Source organism: Bos taurus, chromosome 18 (assembly GCF_002263795.3).
Source record: "Bos taurus isolate L1 Dominette 01449 registration number 42190680 breed Hereford chromosome 18, ARS-UCD2.0, whole genome shotgun sequence".
Taxonomy (NCBI): Eukaryota; Metazoa; Chordata; class Mammalia; order Artiodactyla; family Bovidae; genus Bos; species Bos taurus.
Genome location: NC_037345.1, coordinates 15,966,892 through 15,988,728, shown reverse-complemented (window position 1 = coordinate 15,988,728; position 21,837 = coordinate 15,966,892). Strand labels below are relative to the sequence as shown.

Genomic DNA, 21,837 nt, shown 5'->3' with positions numbered 1-21,837 from the left:
AAGAACAAATGAGTCAGTTGTAGTGAGATGGATGAACCTAGAGCCTCTGATACAGACTGAAGTCAGTCAGAAAGAGAAAAACAAGTATATTAATGTGTATATATGAAATCTAGAAAAACGGTACTGATGGACCTAGTAGAGAATGGACTTGTGGACACAGCAGAGGAAGGTGAGAGTGTGACAAACTGAGAAAGAAGCACTGACACAGGTAAACTAGCATGAGTAAAACAGTGGGAAGTTGCTATACAACACAGGGAGCCCAGCTTGGTCCTGTATGCTGACCTAAAGGGGTGAGATGGGGGAGGCGAGGGAGGCTCAAGAGAGAGGGGTGGGTGTGTGCTAAGTTGCTTCACTTGTGTCTGACTCTATGTGACCCCATGGACTGTAAACCCCCAGACTCCTCTGTCCATGGAATTCTCCAGGCAAGAATACTGGCGTGAGTTGCCACACCCTCCTCCAGGGGATCTTCCCCACCCAGGGATCCAATCTGCATGTTATGTCTCCTGCACTGGCAGGTAGGTTCTTTACCACTAGTGCCATCATATATAATTATGACTGATTTGTGTTGTACAGCAAAAACCAACACAACATTGTAAAGCAATTTTCCACCAATTAAAAAAAAAAAAACTCCCTCTTAACAAGGCCTCTTAACAGCATGATACACCACCCAAATCCAAAAGAAAATGCCAACAAAGACATACTTATTTCTAAAATCTTGATAAGGGAAAAAAAATAAAATTCCCAGTCTTCTTCACTTACCCAGGAGTTTTGCAATGACATAAAGGGCTTGTCCCCAAAGAAACAGTTTTCCATCACGGCCACAGTTGCTAGGGAATCGCTTCTGACTACCAGGGTTTCTTTTTTCATGCTCTACAAAATCAGCTGGCACATAATAGTACTTTGGTATGACAGGATAACCTATGGAATTTAAAAAATAAGTATTTAAAGTATAACAAAATCAGTGTCTTCCCCGAATTTTCCCTTCAAAGACAGAAAGGTTGTCCAATAGAATACAGGAAAATTTGACTCTTTTCAGAAATTCTCAGTCAATAATGTGGGAAAAGTTTCTTTACTTTAATTGGAACAGCATATGTTATAAGTTAGTCAACTTATAATATAAGTTGTACATAATCTCTTCTAACAACATTTAACACCTTTAAGTGAATCAATAAATATAAAGTATGCAAATATTTAGAGCTACAGAAGAAGCTATTTGTAATAGGATTAGTCTGTGGAAGCTTTACAAATGAGATACTATATAATCTTAAGTGAAGAATTATAACCCCTAGCAATTGCTGAGAGCAAAGAAATCCCCATTTTAAACATTAAGCCCATTATTTACCATTCAATATCATTGAAGAGAAAAAAATCCATCTTCCTCCCATGACCAACCCATTTAAAAACATTTTTTGGTAGAAACTAAAAGTGATTTAAGACTAGAATCTCTGTGGATGATTTCAATAGGGGGAAAACCAACTTTCTAATAGTGCTACAGAAGACTTCTTGTATCATCAGCCCACAGTGAACTTAATTTTTCTAATAATACTGCACAGATTTCTGTAAAATTTGCTTCTCTATTCATGAACCAATCAACAGTGATACCTCTGTCTAAAACCAGTAAAAAGGTCTAAGAAACACAGAGAATAGTTTCAACATCACCCTTTCAATAGGATGAAGCCTAAGTGTGATACACAAACTACTACCTCAATGCATCAATGATTTTTCACTGAATACTAAAAGACCTGATTCAGGGATTTTAAATATATTCATTACAACATTCATTACATTATGTCTCACATTGGACTAGAGGTTATTTGGAGCATAAAGACAAAAATAACTTGTTTTAAACATTAATATTTATTTGAAATTCAATGTTTTTCATAATCATTTTACTACCTTAACATTATAAATATCTTAAAGGGTGAGCACATAATATAATGACTCTAAGATATTTGTGGAAAACCCCGAAGAATATCATAAACTTCATGTAAGACAGGAATGGAGCCTACTGCTGTGATTGCCAGTTTTTGAATCATGTCTGCAAGACCATCCATTTTTTTAATCAACACACCACAATTTTGAAGTTCCAGATGTTGTTATTTTACCAATCCATCCAAACACCAAAGATATCTGGAACTTTTCCTTTGGAATTTTTTTTGAGAATTAGTTTTTGATTCATACAGAAAAATCACTTATGTTCCTTTATGGTCCCTGCTAGTGCTTAACTGAAACCAATACATTACTCATAAGCCTGGACCTTCTGACCATTTCTAAAATAGTAAATCTATTATCAAAGAATGACATTTAGAACTATGGCAGACATTTATTTCAAAATAATGTGTAAAAAGCCCTGAAAAAATCTCCAAAGAGGAGGCCAAAATACTCTTGGCAGTGGTAGGACTGTTAGGCCAGAGCGGAGCCTCCCTAAGTGGCCCTCTAAAGGGGGCAGCATTTGTGAACAAAGTATTTCTGGTGACATGGATAAAAATTAGTCACTTTTTATTATCATCATATTACATACAGTGAAGGAGTTTAACAGTAGGTAACAGATGAAGAACCCTGCACACCTGGCAAACCATTGGGTAGTAACTATAGCCATGACCTCGTAAAATTCATCTCCATCTCCATCTTTTGTCTAATGAGCTCCTTTTATAAAAAACAAGTTTATTAAACAAGTTAAGAGATTATTCATTCTAATCCATTTGCAGTCCCATTCATTTTTTCAATTGAATATATACTGTTTTGTTTAAAAGGCAATCATTTATATACTTCAAAGGAACATTAAGGAAACATTGGTAGAAAGACTGTCTTGAAAAAGCATCCCAACTATACCTTCTGTGGTGTGATGAAGTACTGGAGTCAGAAGATCCTGATACTCTTTTACTTGCTTGGGATTGCCTCTAAAAACACCTAAAATGTAAAATATAAAATCCAATAGCATTTGAGCTCAATAAGCACCACAGAAATTTTGCCTTAGAAAAATTACCCCAATTGGAATTATTTTGGTAATTTTATATGTAAATAATAAAATGGAAAAAGGTAAAGCAAATAAATATATATGATAGTTTTCTGGGACACTGATTTTAGAAGATCATGTTAGCATTTAGAACTAAAAATTGAATTTTAATTGCAATTTCTCTGTTCTTCAGTGTAAATATTATAGACAGACACTCACAATGTCATAAATTGCACTGTTCATAATTCCTATGCATAAAAATTATTTGTAAAGATGAAAATATATTTATATCATTTTTAAAATATTTCAAATATTTTTTAAATTCCTTAAATGATTTAACATTAACTCAGAAAGCAGAAGGGTAAGTGAAAGTCAAAGTGTCAGTCACTCAGTTGTGTCTGACTCTTTGAGACCCCATGGACTGTATAGCCCTCCAGGCTCCTCTGTTCATGGGATTTTCCAGGCAAGAATATTGGAGTAGATTGCCATTTTATTCTCCAGGGGATCTTCCCAATCCAGGGATCGAACCCGGGTTTCCTGCATTGCAGGCAGAGTCTTTACCATCTGAGCCACTAGGGAAGCCTTAAATGACTTAACATTAACTCAGAAAGCAGAATAGCATATAAAAATGTAAAGTAGTTAACATCACTAAGTGCAGTCTATTTTGCTAGCTGAAAGGAGTCATACTTTATTTCTGCTCTTCTTTAAACTACTTATATCCTACAGTTTAAATTTCAGGAGAAAAACTCACCATCAATCATCATGTAAAGGAAAAATATGGGAAATTCACATTCAATGCCATCAAACAGCTAAAACAGAAAATAAAACATTAAAAATTTCATGAACAATTATATTAGAACAATGACATTAATTAGAACACTTGCATCATAGGAAAGTTTCTTGTAATAAAAAAACTGGACTGATTTTATAAGTACTTCTTTAAAAAAAAATTTCTCAGAATTCTTATTATTCAAAAACTCATTCATTTATTAATCCATCACACAGTAGTCATTCATTCAGTAATATTTACTTAGTACTTAGTAATGCCAGGCATCACTAAACAGAGGGCTATGGATATAAAAAGATAGAAAATCTGCCCTAGTGGAGAAATAGGCATGTAAATAAAACAACTGCAGCACATTACAAAATGTCTATGTATGGTATATATCAAGAGTCAAGAGCATGAAGCATCTGAGCCTGCCCAGGGTGTCAGGAAAGGGTTTATAGGAAAGGAAATGCTTCAGTTAATGCTTGATGAGTTTCTCTGGGGAGATGAGCTACAGGAACTCCACAAAGAAAAAAGAGCAGTACAAACTAGAGATGCATTAAAGGGCAATGTTTGTTAAAGAAACTAACAGCAATTCTGTTTTCCTGGAACAAGCAAAGAAAAAGTAATGAAAGCTGAAGTCCAACTAGGACTAGCTCAACTAGTCCACAACTAGAACATACCATGCTCTTTAGAAGTGACAACAAAGACAGAGGCAACAGGAGGCAGGTAGGGAGGGGTTTGGAGTTTTTTTTTCTTTTTAATGATTTTCAACCTACCCCATGAAAGCATAGTCTTCAGCAATGTGAATGGATGCTTACTTTTCTGGGAGGTTTTATAATCTTCTGGGAAGCTTAAAAACAGCTAGAATAAACGCAGATGTAGGGTATGTATGCATGCTCAGTCACGTCAGTCGTTTCTGACTCTTTGCTACCCCATGGACTGTAGCCCAACAGGTTCCCCTGTCCTGGGATTTCCCAAACAAGAATGCTGGAGTGGGTTGCCATTTCCTTCTCCAGGGGATCTTCCCAACCCAGGGATCAAACCTGCGTCTCCCATGTCTCCTGCATTGCAGACGGATTCTTTATCGTTGGGGAAGCCTCACTTTGGTGGCGGTGGAGGAAAAAAAGGAAAGTGATTTACTCTGAGATATTTGAGGCTTGAGGCTACACTCATGCAATAGAATCTCCCATCTTGAAATATCTTCATTCTTTGAGAACTTGTCCATGTTCTCAATGGAAAATGATGGATGACGGATCAGAGGACATTTTGACAAGTATTTAAGAAACGGACTCCCCAAGGGTCTTTTACTGAAGTAGCAGGCAGTTACTACTGTATATGTGTTTGAAATACAAAATCTTTAAAACTAAACGTTTAGAGGAGTGTATTTTAGAGGGAAGTGAGTAAGTGAAATAGAAAAAGAGCATCTGCTTAACAGATTGAAAATTAGATCACAAATAGATATTTTCTATTATCTTAGACAAATGGTATAGTAGGCAGGCAAAATTTGAAAGCTCAAAAGAAAAATTACTCACTCAATGAATCAGCATGGCCCAGTATGAGCAAATGGGCCTTCACACTAATGTTTATCAAGAGTTTACTACGTGCCAAGCACAGTTCTAAATACTTTTATATACATTCATTGATTTAATTCTTATAAAACCTCCATAATATAGGTACTAACATTATTTTTACCAATGAACAATATTATATACAGAGAGGTTAATTAACTTGCCCAAGGTCAGACAGCTAATGAGTGGCAGAGCCATAACTCAAAGCCAAGAAGTCTATCTCCTGAAACAGTGTTTTTTGATCATTCTGTTTATGCTATCTGATATGGAATATTTTTGATACCTTAATTTCAGCTGGTTTGTAGTAGCGTCTGTTGGGATCTTCCAATGATGTTCTATATCCATCTCTCAAGAAACGCTTAAATCCATATTTTCCTTTTAATTTTCTGATCACTTTATCAAGCGTCTGGCTAAAGAGAACTTCATCATCCAAGGCAAACGCAGGATAACTGATGCAGGGGAGCAGGGCAGCATCTGTGTTCTAGGGGCAAGAAGAAAAAGAAGGGAATAGAAGTGCCTATAGTGATATGATCAGCACAGCCCAAGAAGAACCACAGAGATGAAAAGCCACGAAGGTTATCTAACTGACAGTGAGACTGCTGTGCTTCAAGGGACAGACAGGTGTTTATATGGCATGGTTTAGTGAACCTTACAAAGGAGATAAAACTTCATGCAGTTATAAGAAGTATTTTCAAGGTTCAACACTGGACTCAAATTTTAGTATATTACATCACTGTGTAAAAATTTTCACCAATAATTAATCATTACAACTAGTTTGTCAGAACAATTTGTTCATAATAGTGAAAACCAGAAAACAATCTAAATGTCCAACAATTGGCTGAGTAAAGTAGCAGCCAATAAAATTTATATTATAGAAATGGTTACTACACAGAAACTTGTCCATTCAAAGAAACAGGTTATCAAGCATTATGAATAATATTCCTCCAGTTTTGTAAAATAAAAGTATTACATGTGTATATAAAAATACATACAAATCCAAATGTATCACCCTAAGATTATAATTGAATAGTGGAAAATGAGTGGATATATTCTTATTATTTGCTTGTTTGTAAACTCTATTTGTCTATCATAATCTTCTGTTACTTCTATAAAATAGTTATCTTAAAATAACTAAATTATTCCATTTGGGGTGTTTTCAAGAATAGAGCCCTGAATAATCCCTACAAAAATTGGCAATCAGGTACTATATAGGCATATAAGAGTTTATCAGATAAAGAAAAAGGTGAGTAGAATGAGAGAAAAGAAATAAGGAAAGCAATTCTATTCAATAGAAATTTAACTTATGAAAAATATCTTTCTACATTTCTAATATATAATAAACATGACCAAAAAAAAATTCATTTTGGTATAATGTTACTACTTCCTCAAAAAGAAAAAATACATATATAGTTCTCTACAGCTCTACAAAAACTGAAAGAACAGAGCAGCTTTCTCCTCAGCTCTGCTCACTTCCTGAACACGATCTCCACAGGCCAGAGTAGTGAGTGGCAACACTCTCTCTTCTTAACTCTTCTACCAACCTCCAACACTTTGGAGCACTTTCTTGGATAAAGAAAAAAACTACACAACAATCATAAACAACGGTTCATATTATTATAAAATATTCCCCCCTTTTCACCAAAATTAAAAAATAAAAAAGGAAAAAAATTCTTTTTTTTTTGATTCTCTTTGGAGGGGGTTTTAAAACATAGCACAAAGTCTGCCGGTTGCGATTGTGGGCATCGATATCCACAAATATAACTGACCAAGAACAGCCCTGGAATGAGAGAGAAAAAAATTGTCCTATATTAACATAAAAGAACTTGTAGACAACTGGGCAATCTGACTGAACTAAATTTCACATTATAAATCAATCTTACCTTAATTTACAAAAATAATAAAATTAAAAATACAAAGACAAGCAAAGAAAAGTTTACAAAAATATTAACATTGGTTGCATTTGAGAGTGGCATTACAGAAGATTTTAATTTTTTAAATACCATCAAGTATTTCTCAGATTTCTTGCAATAATATACTACTTTTATAATTATAAAAAATAAGTGTTATTTTTTTTTATATGCTCAATAGAATATTTATATGAAAGGAAAAAATGGGATGCAAAACCAGGCAGTATGGCTCCAGAATCCACATTATATTTTCCCCATCCTGTCAGTTTTCTTATAAACCAAAATGTATTTATTACCAGATAACTAATAAAGGATATTTCTTTGAATAAAAATAAAAAATAGTTTAGCTAACACTTGTAACAAGGAATTAAGAACTAATTTGGATTCACAAAATCTGAATTGTACAGACCTAACAAAGAATGATCAAACTAAATGAATTTAGGTATCTAGAATTTCCAATATAAAAACTATTTGATTAAAATATGAAGACAGAAGAATCTCAAATAAAAATGTACATAATACTTGCCGTTATTCACTATGTGTAAGGCAATGTGTTTTGTGCTTCACATGGATTATCTCGTTTAATCTCCTTATGTGGACATTAGTGTCCTCATTTTACTGAAAATGATGCTAAATCTTAGTATAACAGAAACAAAGGTTCAAAATTAAGTCTCTGACACATAAGCCTTCATCTTAAGTTCTACATTAGGTAATTTCCCACACTAAAAATTATCTTTCAAGTAAGAACCAAAAACCTGAATAAAAAAAACCAAGTGAACATTAAGAACCAAAAGCTTTAATAAAAAAACCAAGTGTAACAAAAATGGTAACTGGTCTCCTAACCAAGTTAAAAAAAATTTACTCCTTAGCCATTAGTGCTTTCCATCTTCAATAGTACAGCAGTTAAGTAAACATGGCTTTGTCCTTTTATTAAGAACCTAGATATTTTGAAAACACAGAGAATGAAATTGGAACACAGAGACTGCTTCCATTATAAGAGAATACTCAGAAAAAAACATGAGAAGAGGAAGAACACTATCACAAATTTTATGTTGCTTCATTACCTTGCTCACCAATTTCAAAGATGCATTTGCCGTGAAGATAAAATACACTGACTGAAATACAAATCTAGCTCCTAGAACCAAATATCACACTCACTCTGTGTATGAATATGGGTTAACAGGAAAATGTACACAGTATTAGCTCACAAACCAAAACGATTTCTCAATCCTAATATTATTTCTTAAATTTCTCTTAACGCTGACAATAAATGAACAAGGAATGAATGAGGCTGTCTCTCAACCAGATCAATGCTAAACTGTCTTTCTATTATTTCCAAGTCCCTACTTTTCATCCCTACTGTCAAAATTGAGTCCAACAATCCTTCATGCAGTAGCTGCCACTGTCAAGAGTAATGTGCCCTCTGCTTTGAGGGCACGAGACAGAACGCGACCTCTGATACCAAGGAGCTCACCCAGGTGACATACAGCCGTAAATCAGATGAATACCAAACAAAATAGCACTGCACATGGCAATACATGACTAAGTACCAGGTGAGTGAACAAACGCTAAAGTTTACAGCAGAAAACAACACAGCAAGCTTGGGGTACTTCATGCAAAAGGTGAGGACCAGAACCACGATCTGAATTTGGGGGCCAAGGGGAGCAAGTAGAGCAGTTAGAACAAAAGTATAGAGAAATAAATGTGTATGAGACGTTGGGAGTCAAATGAATATACAAAAGAATGGGATTTATTTATCCTTAGGCTGATAAATAAAGTTAATTCCATGTCAAATCAGTCTACCTTGAATTGAATTTTTTTAAAGATGCAATCTAAGTAGGATAATTTATAAGTAAGGAAGTGAAATGGCAAATTTGGCAATTCTTGTCATCATTTGATTCATATAAACAGCCAATTTCTATTCTCTCTCTCTCTCTTTAGTTGCTAAGTCGTGTCCGACTCTTGCAACCCCATGGATTGTAGCCTGCCAGGCTCCTCTGTCCATGGAATTCTCCAGGCAACAGTACTGGAGTGGGTTGCCATTTCCTTCTCCAGGGTTCTATTTTCTAGTCAGGAATAAATCGTTTATCTACATTCACCAAAGCACTTGTTCAGACCTCTTCATCTGCCAGCCTCTAAGAAATGTGTGCGAAAGGAAAAATAATCCATAATGCAACCATATTTTTACACTAAGATCAAAGGCTATTAAACGATATTATTTGATTGTCATTTAAAAACAGCACCACAGCTTTTAGGTATATGGCCTGGATTTACAGAAGAATAAAATTCACCTAAAAAACCATGAGCATCTATTTCTATTCAGAAACAAATTTTTAAAAAACTCACCAAGGAGGTCTACATATGGAATCAATTATCACCTACTTTAAATTATCAGACACATTAATTTTAGGCCTGCAAATTTCAAAGGAAGCTAGGTATGTCGGTATTGCTTTGAACACTCCACATAATACGAGCAGTCTTTTTAATCATCACCTCTGAGATTCTGACCTCAGCTCAATTTGTCAGTCTCTTGATCTTTCCAGTTAAAGACAGGAATATGAAAGGATGCTTATATATATATATATATATATATATATAAACTCCCGAGTATCTGATTAACTTGGGATATTTTATTTTCATCTTTCACTTCCTGAAATTAAAACTATGCTGTAATATCCTGACTCTATTTAAAGACCATAGTTTAAGACTGACAGTTCAAACTTTACTTCAAAACTGAGTTTCTCTAATTGTTTTCTACTATACACATTACACAATGATTCAACCTGACTTGAGTTCCAGTGGTTCCAGTGTACTAAACCATCTATTCAGGCCTCCATGACCACAACAAACACTTCTGAGATGGTACCTATGACCAAGGTGGCATCTAAACTAAAACAGGCTGGGACCTGGGACCTATGCTGCAGTGCTGGCATCTGGACAAAAATCTCCTCAAGCAACAAAACACAAAAAAACTATAAGAGACTAAAAATAACTGTGCACAAACAACTGGGATAAATTCTGGACAAAAGACACAAAGAAACCAAGAAACCCAACTGCTACTTCTGAAGAGCTTGGAGCAAGATTAGGGCACTGAATGCATGCTCCCTGCAGACACCACCACCAAAGGGGTAGGTAAACCACCTAAGTCACCCCTCAGGCCTGATCCCTGGACACACCTCTAACGTAACCACATATAAAGAACCAGTTTGAGGCCCCACAGCGAGTGAGCAAGGGAACATGTTACTTGTTCTTGCTCCTCCCTGCTGCAGTAGGGAACCCAAAAAAGCCTTGCCTGAATTTCTTGTCTGGTTTATGATCAATTCCTATTGATTAAGGAGGCCAAGAAACCTGGTAGGTAACATGACCATAAGATGATCCCTTTATTTTCAATTGAAAGTGAAATGATTTAAAGTACTGCCCAGGCCTTTTTTCCCATCATTAGCCATTTCTCTGAACCTGATCTAATGCGCATACTATCCTCAAAGATAAACCAAGATGAAACTGATCAGTATATGTACCATACATGACCTTATCTATTCTCCTGGAAATAAAACCACATCACCATGATCAGGAAACTTTCTTATCTAGTTCAGCATTATAGACTGTCCTATAGCTCTTTGGCACAGCCTAGAGACATATTCTGCAGAAATGACTTTTACTGATGGAAACTGCCCCTCTCTACTATGGCTGTGGTGGAAGTGGGCCTGTAAATAGCCAACTTTTACTTACTGGCCAAACAATAGATTCCAGCAACCCCTCTCACCGGAGGAAATCCTACTCACATATTCTTAAAGGAATTTTCAGGCTATAGAGGGAGATGAACCTGAGTGTTAATTCTTAGGGTTTTAGAAGAACAGAGCTGAGACTCAGACTCAAGAATCACAAAAATGTTGCTGATGTCTGTGACATCTGCTAAGTATAAATTATGATTTATTTAAGTACTGTCAAATATCTATATATCACTATATCCATTTATATATCACTACATATATGGTCAAATACGAATAAATTTCTAAATGCTCAGTTCAGTTCAGTTGATCACTGTGTCCAACTTTTTGCAACCCTGTGGCCTGCAGCATGCCAGGTTTCCCTGTTCATCACCAACTCTTAGAGCTTGCTCAAACTCATGTCCATCAAGTTGGTGATGCCATCCAACCATCTCATCTTATGTCATCCCCTTCTCATCCTGCCTTCAATCTTTCCCAGCATCAGGGGCTTTTCAAATGAGTCAGTTCTTCGCATCAGGTAGCCAAAGTATTAGAGTTTCAGCTTCAACATCAGTCCTTCCAATGCATGTTCAGGACTGATTTCCTTTAGGGTTGACTGGTTTGATCTCCTTGCAGCCCAAGGGACTCTCAAGAGTCTTCTCCAACACCACAGATCAAAAGCATCAATTCTTTGGTGCTCAGCTATCTTTATGGTCCAACTCTCACATCCATACATGACTACTGGAAAAACCATAGCTTTGACTAGACAGACCTTTGTTGGCAAAGTGATGTCTCTGCTTTTCAATATGCTGTCTAGGTTGGTTATAGCTTTTCTTCCAAGGAGCAAGCGTCCTTAATTTCATGGCTGCAGTCACAATCTGCAGTGATTTTGGAGCCCCCAAAATAAAGTCTGTCACTGTTTCCACTGTTTCCCCATCTATTTGCCATGAAGTGATGGGACTAGATGCCATGATCTTAGGTTTTTGAGCGCTCAGTTTTAAGCCAACTTTTCTACTCTCCTTTTCCACTTTCAGCAAGAGGCCTCTGTTATAAACTTACTACAAAAATTAAATTGATCAAATTTTATTTTCTCCCAAACAAAAATATGTTTTGAAAATAGTTTCAGAGTAAAGATTTAAATGATGAGTCCTTTTTCTTTAAACTAAGGCAAATCTGATAATTTTTTTAAAAATTATTTTTTAATTGAAGGGTAATTGCTTTACTGAATTTTGTTGTTTTCTGTCAAACATCAACAGGAATCAGCTACAGGTATACATATGTCCCCTCCCTCTTGAACCTCCATCCCATCTTCCTCGCCATCCCATACCTCTATGCTGATACAGAGCTGCTGTTTGAGTTCCCTGAGTCATACAGCAAATTCCCATTGGCTATCTATTTAACATAGAGCAATGTAAGTTTCCATGTTACTGTCTCTATAAAAAGAAGGAAGGAAGTGTAGAAACACATAATAATGAAAGTTAAAGGCATATTCCATCCAACAATTCCCAAAAACAAAAATTAATTTTTGTCTTTACTCAAACACCAAAGCACACAAAGGGCAAGAATTCATGAAGTATATACCTCCTTCAGAAGATCAATAATTAAGAAGAAAATGGTGTGGTAAAAAGGTAGAAGTTTCCATTTATAAAATAAATAAATCCTAGGAATGTAATGTGAACTAAATGGACTGGAATGGACAAATTGAATTCAGATGACCATTATATCTAACTACTCTGGGCAAGAATTCCTTAGAAAAAAAGGAGTAGCCCTAACAGTTAACAAAAGGGACCTAATTGCAGTACTTGAGTGCAATCTCAAAAATGACAGAAAGACTCTATTTCCAAGGCAAACCATTCAGTATCACAGTAATCCAAGTCTATGCCCCAGCTGCTAATGCCTAAGAAGCTGAAGCTGAATGGTTCTATGATGACCTACAAGACCTTCTAGAATTAACACCAAAAAATATGTTCTTTTCATCACAACGGATTGGAATGCAAAAGAAGGAGGTCAACAGATAAGTGGAGTAATAAGAAAGTTTGCCTTGGAATACAAAATGAATCAGGGCAAAGGCTAACAGAGTTTGGCCAAGAGAAAGCACTGGTCATACCAAACACCCTCTTCTAACAACACAAGAGGCGACTCTACACCTGGACATCACTACATGGTCAACAGCTTTATGGGCTTCCCTGGTGGCTCAGAGGATAAAGTGTCTACCTGCAATGCAGGAGACCCAGGTTCGATCCGCGGGTTGGGAAGATCCCCTGGAGAAGGAAATGGCAACCCACTCCAGTATTCTTGCCTGGAGAATCCCACGGACAGAGGAACCTGGGGGGCTACAGTCCACAGGGTCGCAGAGTCGGACACAACTAAGCGACTTCACTTTCTTTGTTTCTATATTCCTTGTAGTTGAAGATGGAGAAGCTCTACACAGTTAGCAAAAATAAGACCGGGAGCTGACTGTGGCTCAGATCATGAACTCCTTATTGCAAAATACAGACTTAAACTGAAGAAAGTGGGGAAAACCACTAGGCCATTCAGGTATGACCTAAATGAAATCCCTTACGACTACACAATGGAAGTGACAAACAGTTTCAAGGGATTAGATCTAATACAGTGCCTGAAGAACTATGGATGGAGATTCCCAACATTGTACAGGAGGCAGAGATCAAAACCATCCCCAAGAAAAAGAAATGCAAAAAGGCAAAATGGTTGTTGAGGAGGCCTTACAAATTGCTGAGAAAAGAAGAAAAATGAAAGGCAAAGGAGAAAAGGAAAGATATACCCATCTGAATGCAGAGTTCCAAAGAATAGCAAGGAGAGATATGAAAGCTTTCTGAAGTGATCAATGCAAAGAAATAGAGGAAAATGACAGAATGCGAAAGAGCAGAGATCTCATCAAGAAAATTAGAGATACCAAGGGAACATTTCATGCAAATATGGGGACAATAAAGGACAGAAATGGTATGGACCTAACAAAAGCAAAAGATTTTAAGGAGAACTGGCAAGAACACACAGAAGAACTACACAAAAAAGATCTTAATGACCCAGATAACCATGATGGTGTGATCACTCACCTAGAGCCAGACATCCTGGAGTGCAAAGTCAACAGGGTTTTAGGAAGCATCACTATGAACAAAGCTAATGCAGGTGATGAGATTCCAGCTGAGCTATTTCAAATCCTAAAGGATGATGCTATGAAAGTCCTACACTCAATATGCCAGCTAATTTGGAAAACTCAGCAAAGGCCACAGGACTGGAAAGGTCAGTTTTCATTCCAATCCCAAAGAAAGTTCAAAATACTGCACAACTGCACTCATCTCACATGCTAGCAAAGTAATGCTCAAATTCTCAAAATTCTCCAAGTTAGGCCTCAACAGTACATGAACTGAGAACTTCCAGATATACAAACTGGATTTAGAAAAGGTAAAGGAACTAGGGATCAAATTGTTAATATCTGCTGGATCACAGAAAAAGCAAAATAATTCCAGAAAAACATCGACTTCTGCTTCATTAAATATGCCAAATCCTTTGACTGTGTGGATCACAACACACTGCAGAAAATTCTACAAGAGATGGAAATATGAGACCACCTGACCTGCCTCCTAAAAAAATCTGTATGCAGGTCAAGAAGGAACAGAAATGCAGATGGAACAACAGACTGATTTCAAACTCAGAAAGGAGTATATCAAGGCTGTATATTGTCACTGTGTTTATTTAACTTATATGCAGAGTACATACATCATGAGTAATGCTGGGCTGGATGAAGCACAAGTTGGTATCAAGATTGCCATGAGAAATATCAATAACCTCAAATATGAAGATGACACCACTCTTATGGCAGAAAACAAAGAGGAACTAAACAGCCTCTCAATGAAATTGAAAGAGGAGAATGAAAATGCTGGCTTAAAACTCAACGTTCAAAAAACTAAGACCATGGCATCTGGTCCCATCACTTCATGGCAAATAGATGAGGAAACAATGGAACAGTGACAGACTTTATTTTCTTGGGCTCCAAAATCAGTGTGAATGGTGACTGCAGCATGAAATTAAAAGATTCTTCCTCCTTGGAAGAAAAGCTATGAGCAACCTAGACAGCGTATTAAAAAGCAGAGCCATTACTTTGTCGACACAGGTCTGTATAGTCAAAGTATGGTTTTCCCAGTCATCATGTATGGATTTGAGAGTTGGATCATAAAGAAGGCTGAGCGCCAAAGAATTAATGCTTTTGAGCTGTGTTGTTGGAAGACTCTTGAGCATCCCTTAAACTGCAAGGATATCAAACTGGTCAATCCTGATGGAAATCAGTGCTGAATATTCATTGGAAGGACTGATGCTGAAGCTGAAACTCCAATACTTTGGCCACCTGATGCAAAGAGCCAACTCATTAGAAAAGACTTTTATGCTGGGAGAGATTGAAGGCAGGAGGAGAAGGGGACCACAGAGGATGAGATGATTGGATGGCATCACTGACTCGATGGACATGAGTCTGAGTAAGCTCCGAGAGTTGGTGATGGACAGGGAAGTTGGGCATGCTGCAGTCCATGGGGTCACAAAGAGTCGGACACAACTGAGCGACTGAATTGAATAATGCTAAGTTACTTTTTATTTGCAAAACTACTTTCTGAGTTAGTGCCAATATCTCTATCTTTTTCAGTGAGGAAGCTAAGACTTAGATAAATATCTAGCCAAAGTCACAAGCTCACTGGAGGAGTAGGAGCACACAGTGATCCTGTCTTGACCCTGAATACAATTCCATTCCTTTATGCCAGATTCCTACTCCACTCACACAACTCCTTTCATCCATCCTTATCTGTCTGCTGCTGCTGCCGCTGCTAAGTCACTTCAGTCATGTCCGACTCTGTGCGACCCCAGAGACAGCAGCCACCAGGCTCCCCCATCCCTGGGATTCTCCAGGCAAGAACACTGGAGTGGGTTGCCATTTCCTTCTCCAATGCATGAAAGTGAAGAGTGAAAGTGAAGACGCTCAGTCGTGTCCAACTCCTAGCAACCCCATGGACTACAGCCTACCAGGCTCCTCCTCCTCCTCCTCCAGGCAAGAGTACTGGAGTGGGATGCCATTGCCTTCTCTGTTATCTGTCTATATATATATAAACATGTATTCTTTAAATATTTATACATACATATTATACTCACACACAGATATTTAAAGAAATATACTGAGAGTAAGTCAGGGGTAAAAGGAAATTAAAAGAATTGAAGGATACATGTAGGATTTCCATGAGTATGGTGACTCTTAAGAGAGAGAGAAATGTGGTTATAAGCCAAGGGATCAAAGCCAGAGGACCAAAAGTCTCCAGAAGAGGCATAGTATTAATTCTCATCATTTTCAATAGGCTCATACACCCCCACATTTTTATGAGCTCTTATCCCTCCATTTCTCTAGCCACAGGTCTTGAGAGAAAAAAGAATGTGGAAGAGAGTGATTTAGAGTCATGTCTGAGGCACCCAGAACAAGTAACTGCTTCTGTCTAACTCGAACTTGAAACTTTCTTAAATGCAACACTTGAGGTACATAGTATTATAATTTTCATAACAAAATCCATGTCACATTTTACATGTCTAAGTTCCTAAAATGTATCTTCATTGATTTGATTAGCATTGAATAGCTTAAGGTTAATTATGATATTAGTTGGACACTTCTTCTGCCCTCCCATTAAAAAAAAAATTATTTCTAGTTGAAGGATAATTGCTTTACAATATTGTGTCGGTTTCTGCCATATACTAACATCAGCCACAGGCATGCATATGTCCTCTCCCTCTTGAAACTTCCTCCCACCTTCTACCACATAAGACACCTCTATGTTGTCACAGAGCACCAGTTTGAGCTCCCTGAGTCATACAAGAAATTCCCACTGGCTATCTATTTATTGTTCAGTAACTCAGTAGTGTCTGATTCTTTGCGACTCCATGGACTGCAGCACGTGAGGCTTCCCTGTCCTTGACTATCTCCGGGAATTTGCTCAAACTCACATCCATTGAATCAGTGATGCCATCCAATCATCTCATCCCGTCATCACCTTCTCCTCCTGCCTTCAATCTTTCCCAAAATCAGAGTCTTTTTCAATAACTTGGCTCTTCACATCAGGTGGCCAAAGTATTAGAGCTTCATCTTTAGCATCAGTCCTTCCAATGAATATTCAGGGTTAATTTCCTTTGGGATTGACAGGTTTGATCTCCATGTGGTCCAAGGGACTCTCAAGAGTCTTCTCTAGGATCACAGTTCAAAAGCATCAATTCTTCAGTGCTCAGCCTTCTTTATGGTCCAACTCTCACATCCATACATGACTATGGAAAAACTATAGCTTTGACTATACGGACCTATGTCAGCAAAGTGATACCTCTGCTTTTTAATACGCTGTCTAGGTTGGTCATAACTTTTCTTCCAAGGAGCAAGCATCTTTTAACTTCAGGGCTGCAGTCACCATCTGCAGTGATTTTGGAGCCCAAGAAAATAGTTTGTTACTGTTCCATTGTTTCCCCAACTATTTGACATGAAGTGATGGGACCAGATGCCATGATCTTAGTTTTGTGAATGTTGAGTTTTAAGCCAGATTTTTCACTGTCCCCTTTCACCTTCATCAAGAGGTTCTTTAGTTCCTCTTTGCTTTCTGCCATTAGGCTGGTATCATCTACACATCTGAGGTTACTGATCTATTTTACATATGGTAGTTTATATATTTCCATGCTCCTCTCTCCATTTGTCTCACCATCTCCTTCACCTGTGTCCACAAGTCTGTTCTCCATATCTGCGTCTCCACTACTGCCCACAAATAGGTTAATCAGTACCATCTTTCTAGATTCCATATATATGTGTTAATATACGGTATTAGTTTTTCTGATTCTGATTTACTTCATTTTGTATAATAGGTTCTAGGTTCATCCACCTCATTAGAAAGGACTCAAATGTGTTCCTTTTTACGGTTGAGTAATATTCCATTGTATATATGTACCACAGCTTTTTTATCCATTCATCTGTCAATTGACATCTAGGTTGTTTCCATGTCCTGGCTATTGTAAATATTGTTGCAGTGAACACTGGGGTACATGTGTCATTTTCAATACGGTTTTCTCAGAGTATATGCCCAGTAGCAGGACTGTTGTGTCATATGGTAGCTTTATCCCTAGTTTTTTAAGGACTCTCCATATTGTTCTCCACAGTTACTGTATCAATTTACATTTCCAGGAACAGTGCAAGAAGGTTCCCTTTGCTCCACACCCTCTCCAGCATCCACTGTTGATAGATTTTTTGATGACGGCCATTTTGAGGTGTGAGGTAATATCTCACTGCAGTTTTGACTTGCATTTCTCTAATAATGAGTGATACTGAGCATATTTTTATGTGTTTATTGGTCTTCTTGTCTTCTTTGCAGAAATGTCTGTTTAGGCCATCTGCCCAACTTTTGATTGGGCGGTTTGTTTTTCTGGTATTGAGTTGTAAGAGCTGCTTTTATATTTTGGAAATGCTTTGTCAGTTGTTTAATATGCAACTATTTTCTCCCTTCCTGAGCACTGTCTCTTCACTTTGTTTATATGCTTCCTTTACTATGCAAAAGCTTTTAAGTTTAATTAGGTCCCATGGTTTATTTTTATTTCCATAACTGTAGGTGGTGGGTCATAGAGGATCTTGCTGAGATTTATGTCATGGAGTGTTCTGCCTATGTTTTCCTCTAAGAGTTTTATAGTTTCTGGTCTTACATTTAGGTCTTTAATCCATTATGAGTTTATCTTTGTGTATGGTTTTAGGGAGTGTTCTAATTTCATTCTTTTACATGCACCTGTCCAGTTTTCCTGGCACCACTTATTGAAGAGAGTATCTTTGCTTCATTGCATTTTCTTGCCTCCTCTGTCCAAGATAAAGTGTCTGTAGGTGCATAGGTTTATCTCTGGGCTTTCTATCTTGTTCCATTGGTCTATATTTTTGCTTTTTCTTCTTGACATTATCATACTGTCTTGATGACTGCAGCTTTGTAGTATAGTCTGAAGTAAAGAAGGTTGGTTCCTTCAATGCCATTCTTTTTTCTCAAGTTTGTTTTGGCTATTTGGGGCCTCTTGTGTTTCCATACAAATTGTGAATTTTTTTGTTGTAGTTTTGTGAAAAATGCCATTGGTAATTTGATAGACATTGTACTGAATTTGCAGATTGTTTCTGGTAATAAAGTCATTTTCACAATATTGATTCCTTGTACCCATGAAAATGCAATATCTCTCCATCTTTTATATCATCCTTGATTTCTTTCATCAGGGTTTTATAGTTTTCTGTACACAAATCTTGCTTCTTTGGTAGGATTATTCCAAGGCATTTGATTCTTTTTGTTGCAATGGTGAATGGGATTTTTCTTAATTTCTCTTTCTGATTTTTCATTGTTAGTATATAGGGATGTAAGTGATTTATGTGTATTGATTTTGTATCCTGCAATTTTACTAAATTCACTAATTAGCTCTAGTAATTTTCTGATATTTTTAGGGTTTTCTATGTATAGTATTATGTCATGTGCAAACTGAGAGTTTTACTTCTTTTCTAATCTGGATTCCTTATATTTCTTTTTCTTCTCTGACTGCTGTGCCTAGGACTTCTAAAATTATGTTGAATAACATTGGCAAGAATGGGCACCCTTGTCTTGTTCCTGATCTCGGAGGAAATACTTTCAGATTTTCACCACTGAGAATAGTGTTTGCTGTTGGTTTATCATATATGGCCTTGACTATGTTCAGGTAGATTCCTTCTATGCCCATTTTTTGAAGAGTTTTTGCCATAAATGAGTGCTGAATTTTGTCAAAAGCTTTTTCTGCATTTATTGAGATTATCATATGGTTTTTATCTTTCAATCTGTTAATACAGTATATCACATTGATTGATTTGCATATAATGAAGAATCCTTGCATCCCTGGAAAAAACAGAACTTGATTATAGCATACTACCTGTTTAATGCATTGTTGGATTCTGCCTGCTAGAATTTTGTTGAGGATTTTTGCATTTATGTTCATCAGTGATACTGGCCTGTAATTTTCTTTTTTTGTGATGTCTTTGTCTGGTTTTGATATCAGGGTGATGGTGGCCTCATAGAATGAGTTTGGCAGTGTTCCTTCCTCTGCAATTTTTTGGAGCAGTTTGAGAAGGATAGGCATTAGCTCTTCTCTAAATGTTGAATAAAATTCACCTGTGAAGTCAGTTGGCCCTGGGGTTTTAGTTTTGGGGAAATTTTTAAATCACAGTTTCAATTTCAGTACTTGTCATTGGTTAGCTGATAATATTTATTTCTTCCTAGTTTAGTCTTGGAAGTTTGAACTTTCCTAATAATCTGTTCTTGTCTTCAAGGTTGTCCATTTTGTTGGCATATAGTTGCTCATAATAGTCTCTTATGATCCTTTATATTTCTGTGTTGTCTGCTGTAACCTCTCCTTTTTCATTTCTAATTTTGTTGATTTGATTCTTCTCCCTTTTTTCTTAACCATCTCACTAATGATTTGTCCATTTTGATTATCTTTTCAAAGAACCAGCTTTTAGTTTTATTAATCTTTACTATTGTTTACTTCATTTCTTTTTTATTTCTGCTCTGATCTTTATGATTTCTTTCCTTCTACTAACTTTGGGGTCTTTTTGTTCTTCTTTTTCCGGTTGTTTTAGCTGTAAAGTTACATTGTCTATGTGATGTTTTTCTTGTTTTTTGCATTGCTATACTTTCATCTTAGAACTGTTTTTGCTGCATTCCATAGGTTTTCCATCACTGTGTTTTCATTGTCATTTGTTTCTAAGAATTGTTTATTTCCCTTCTTATTTCTTCAGTAACCTGTTGGTTATTCATAAACATATTGCTGAATCTCCATGTAATTGTGTTGTTTAATCTTCATGTGCTTGTGTTTGTTAGTTTTTTCCTGGTAACTGATATGTAGTTTCATAGCATTGTGGTCAGAAAAGATGCTTGACACAATTTCAATTTTCTTAAATATACTGAGGCTTGACTTGTGACCCAAGATGTGGTCTATCCTAGAGAATGTTCCATGTGCACTTGAGAAGAAAATGTATTCTTCTGCATTTTGATGGAATGTCCTGAAGATATCAATTAGGTTTATCTGATCTACTGTGTAATTTAAGGCTTGTGGTTCCTTATTAATTTTCTGTTTTGATGATCTGTCCACTGGTGTTAAGTGGGGTGTTAAAAGCCCCCTACTATTATTATGTTACAGTCAATTTCCCCTTTTTTATCTGTTAGTGTTTGCCTTACATACTGAGGTGCTGACGCCTATGTTGTGTGCATAAATATTTTAAATTGTTATGTGTTCTCCTTGGATTGATACCTTGATCTTTATGTAGTGTCTTTCTTTGTCTCTTTTAAGATTCTTTAGTTTAAGGTCTGTTTTGTCTGATATGAGAATCGGTGTCCTGTGTTTAGTTGTTCAGTTGTGTCTGAATCTTTGCAACCCCATGGACTGTAACCCGCCAGGCTCCTCTGCCCATGGGGATTCTCCAGGCAAGAATACTGAAGTGGGATGCCATGCTTTCCTCCAGGGGATCTTCCCAACCCAGGGATTGAACCCAGGTCTCCTGCATTGCAGGCATATTTTTTACCATTTGAGCCACCAGAGAAGCCCATGAGAATTGTTACTCGGGCTTATTTTTGATTTCCATTTGTATGGAATATCTTTTTCTACCCTCTCACTTTAAGTCTGTATGTGTCTCTAGGTCTGAAGTTGGTTTCTTGTAGATAGCATATATATGGGTGTTTTTGTATCCATCCAGTCAGTCTGTGTCTTTTGGGTGAAGCATTGAATCCATTTGCATTTAAAGTAATTGTTGATATGGGGCTTACCAGATGACACCAGTTGTAAAGAACTTGCCTGCCAATGCTAGAGATGTAAGAGATGTAGGTGTAATCATTGGATTGCGAAGACCCCCTGGAGAAGGGCATGC

The 21,837-nt window shown here is 36.8% G+C and overlaps 1 protein-coding gene across 1 annotated transcript in view; it reads right to left on the bottom strand.

Moving 5' to 3' along the window:
• The window catches only part of PHKB (phosphorylase kinase regulatory subunit beta), a 227,041-nt gene that overhangs the window by 103,819 nt on the left and 101,385 nt on the right, over nt 1-21,837 (bottom strand). The window contains 5 exon segments of the mRNA XM_024978934.2: nt 760-918; nt 2,833-2,910; nt 3,708-3,765; nt 5,577-5,810; nt 7,002-7,070. Coding sequence (XP_024834702.1) covers nt 760-918; nt 2,833-2,910; nt 3,708-3,765; nt 5,577-5,810; nt 7,002-7,070 — 598 coding nt within the window.